Raw genomic sequence first — 3,003 nt, forward strand, 5'->3', positions numbered from 1 at the left:
GGTTTTTACTTATCTGCAGACCCGGGAATCCGCGAACGCCCCTTACGAGAACGGCGTCGTGAGTCAGCTGATGAGCGTAAACAATTCGAGATATGAGGTGTGTTTGCCTCTGTTCGAGAGACATTATGCGAGTTATTTGACCAAATTGTTTTCTTACTGTGTAATATTTTGGATGTTTGGGGTATTTAGTTGATGTTTCCTTTAATTATTGTTCTTTTGGTTTGGCTCTGACGGTGGAATAAGGCAGGAAATGTGTCTGTTTTTCCTGTTTTTGAAAATTATGATTTTTATTTTTACTCGGGTATTATCTCATTTATATTTATATATATTCGTCAAAATAAGTTTTTGGTGATTAGAAGTTGTTTGCTATTTTAGGAGCATAGTTATAGATGATAAGAGAAATAAGTACCACCTCTCTATATCTGTGGAGTTTGCATAGACGCAGTTAGGAATATCTACTTTCCTTTTAGCTTAAATTACTGTAGCACTTTATGTAACTTCTTCTAAGTAACATGAACTTATAAGTATTTATATTTTTTAAGTATGTGCTGATATATATATATTTCTTTTTTTTTACTTCCAGAATAATCATTGGTAAAGGGATTTTTTTTGCCTATTTCCCATTCCACCAACTCCAAAAAATGTTGCTTCAGGGATAATATGATGTTATAGAAAAAACACATATGTACTTTGGTTTTGACAACAATACACCCATTTTTGAAAAGTTATTGGCCATCTTCTAGCATAGACTTTGTACCAGAGTCCAGGGAATAGATTATGGAGGAAATATTATATTGTAGACATGTTTTATTGTAAAGTATTTGTAAATATTTAAAATAGGACAATAGAAAACTTCAAATTATATTGTTAGGCATAAACAAATTACACACAGAAAGTATAGGTAATGCTACAATTGATTATCAAAACCATCTAATGTGTGTTTATGTGGCTAATTCTAATGAAGTAGTGGTCTTTGCACTCTATGCTCCAGAAAACACCCTTCTACTGCATACATTCTGGCAAGATAGAACTTGTTGATTTCTTGGTATATTCATTAACAAGTAGTGAATCAGTTCAAAGTCTGTCTTACAGTATAAATAAAGGAGGGTTTTGTTAGCCTTTGCCAGAGTATACTGTATGCAGGACATGACATCAACTCATATGGTCCTAGTAATTAACATATGCAGCCTATAGGTAGCAGTGCTCAAGGCAACTCCATTTATGAAAAGTAAGATGATCAGTATCTTACAAATTATAAGAATATTACAATTGGAAGCTGTGAAATTTATAAAGAATTAGGGCACTAATTACTAGTTGAATCAACCTATGTCCCAGTAAGCTAGTATGAGTAGCATTTGATTTACACTTACACATTATATTTTTAAAATATTTTTTTCTTGCTTATAATTAAACCATCCATTCTAGAATGTGTCATTTCTGAGGCCTTCTACAAATGAAGCATGATGAGTAGTGTGAGAGTAGATGTCCAGTGGTCACCTGTTGCTGAAGACCAATTTCTGACTTGGGGCTCAGATTTACAGCTGTATCAAGTTCAAGAAGTCTCTCCAACTGAGATTGTTCAGCTTCCTCGTAAGTATATATTGGAGTAGTGTAGTGACAGACAAAGGCAGTATCATAGTTCATTACTGTACATATTTTTAGTGATTACATATTGTATTTTCTATGATTGGAACATTTTACCAACACACTTGTATGCCTTCCACTGGCTTACAATGCAATCATAGCAGTAAAGGCCACCAGTGTTTGCATGGTTTAGAGGGGCAATGCACAGATAAGCAGCAATGATTTATAGTACTAGTATTCCTATAGTACTCTTACCAAAGAGGAAAGAACTATCATTCTTTGTTATTAACATGTTTTCGTATGTATGGTAATTTTCACTTACAAATTCTGTGTTTATTGTAGAATAGAATATGAATTTGCTATGTGGAACCCATTTTTTCTGCAAATGAGCTGTCTATCCCTTTTTGAGAAATTTACTTTAATCATATGGATAATGTGACAGTAACATAAGAATAATATAAGTAACATTACAAACTGTGGGTTTATTTTATACAAACAGTATAAGTAAATACATGTAAATTAATCATTTTATGTATTTCATTATTTCACAGGGTTACGTTTAGGACCTAAAACAGCAGCTTCACTTTTATCCACTAATAATGACCTGCAGTACATAAAATGTGTTGCCTGGTGTCCTGGACTGGAAACAGATCAGAGCAATCAGCTTATTGCTGTTGGACAGGCAAATGGAAAAGTTGCTCTTACAAGTTTCAGTAAAGTGCCAGACCCCAGAGGCATCAAGGGGAGAGAGTTCAGTGAGTATCTATGAAGAATTGTTGACATTTTGGCATTATTTTATATCTTAGTACCTGATGCATTGATATTCATGTATACTTGAGCACCTTGACAAAGACTATTGCACACATTCTAGGATTTTGGTATAGGAGCTTCTGTATCTTGGAATAAATACTATATTGTTAAAGCCTGGATCTCCATCAGAGTTGCTAGTTACAAATATTTTAACTTGGATGCATGTTTGGTATATTGTTACTGTGTCTTAAAGTTTAGATATTTCTATGGGAAATTTTTTTTTTTTTTTTCTGCAGTACCAAAACATTCTCGGGCAGTGAATTCTTTGGCATGGAGCACACAGGAACCGAAACTCTTGTCTGCTGGCCTGGACAAAGTGCGAACAGACCACTCTGTAGTAGTATGGGATGTGACTCGGACAAGTCAGCCCCCATCTTATACCTTTGATCAACGTAACTCAAGTGCAGGGTTAGGCCAAATTACTCTTAACTTTCACATATATTACCTCTGACAGATGCAGGAATCAACCAAACATCTCATTGTGAGAATCTACTTCAGATAATTTGATAGCGCTGGTCAGATGTTGAAGTCAAAGAAACATTCTTGATTTTTATTGGCTTATTTGCTGTAATTATTTTTACAAGAAAATAGAAAAGATTCAGAAAATCA

General features: G+C 34.1%; 1 protein-coding gene across 2 annotated transcripts in view; it reads left to right on the forward strand.

Annotated features, from left to right (window-relative positions):
• Positions 1–3,003, forward strand: part of LOC119581626 (GATOR complex protein MIOS-like) — a 17,311-nt gene continuing 14,308 nt past the window's right edge. The window contains exons 1-4 of one of the 2 annotated variants that reach the window (XM_037929746.1): positions 1–97; positions 1,426–1,590; positions 2,136–2,339; positions 2,631–2,802. In XM_037929746.1, coding sequence (XP_037785674.1) covers positions 1,461–1,590; positions 2,136–2,339; positions 2,631–2,802 — 506 coding nt within the window. In that variant the 5' untranslated portion in view covers positions 1–97; positions 1,426–1,460. Of the gene's footprint in view, positions 98–1,425; positions 1,591–2,135; positions 2,340–2,630; positions 2,803–3,003 lie in introns of those variants that run through there. The other variant, XM_037929747.1, reaches the window with a different exon arrangement.

This window comes from Penaeus monodon, chromosome 15 (assembly GCF_015228065.2).
Source record: "Penaeus monodon isolate SGIC_2016 chromosome 15, NSTDA_Pmon_1, whole genome shotgun sequence".
Classification (NCBI taxonomy): domain Eukaryota; kingdom Metazoa; phylum Arthropoda; class Malacostraca; order Decapoda; family Penaeidae; genus Penaeus; species Penaeus monodon.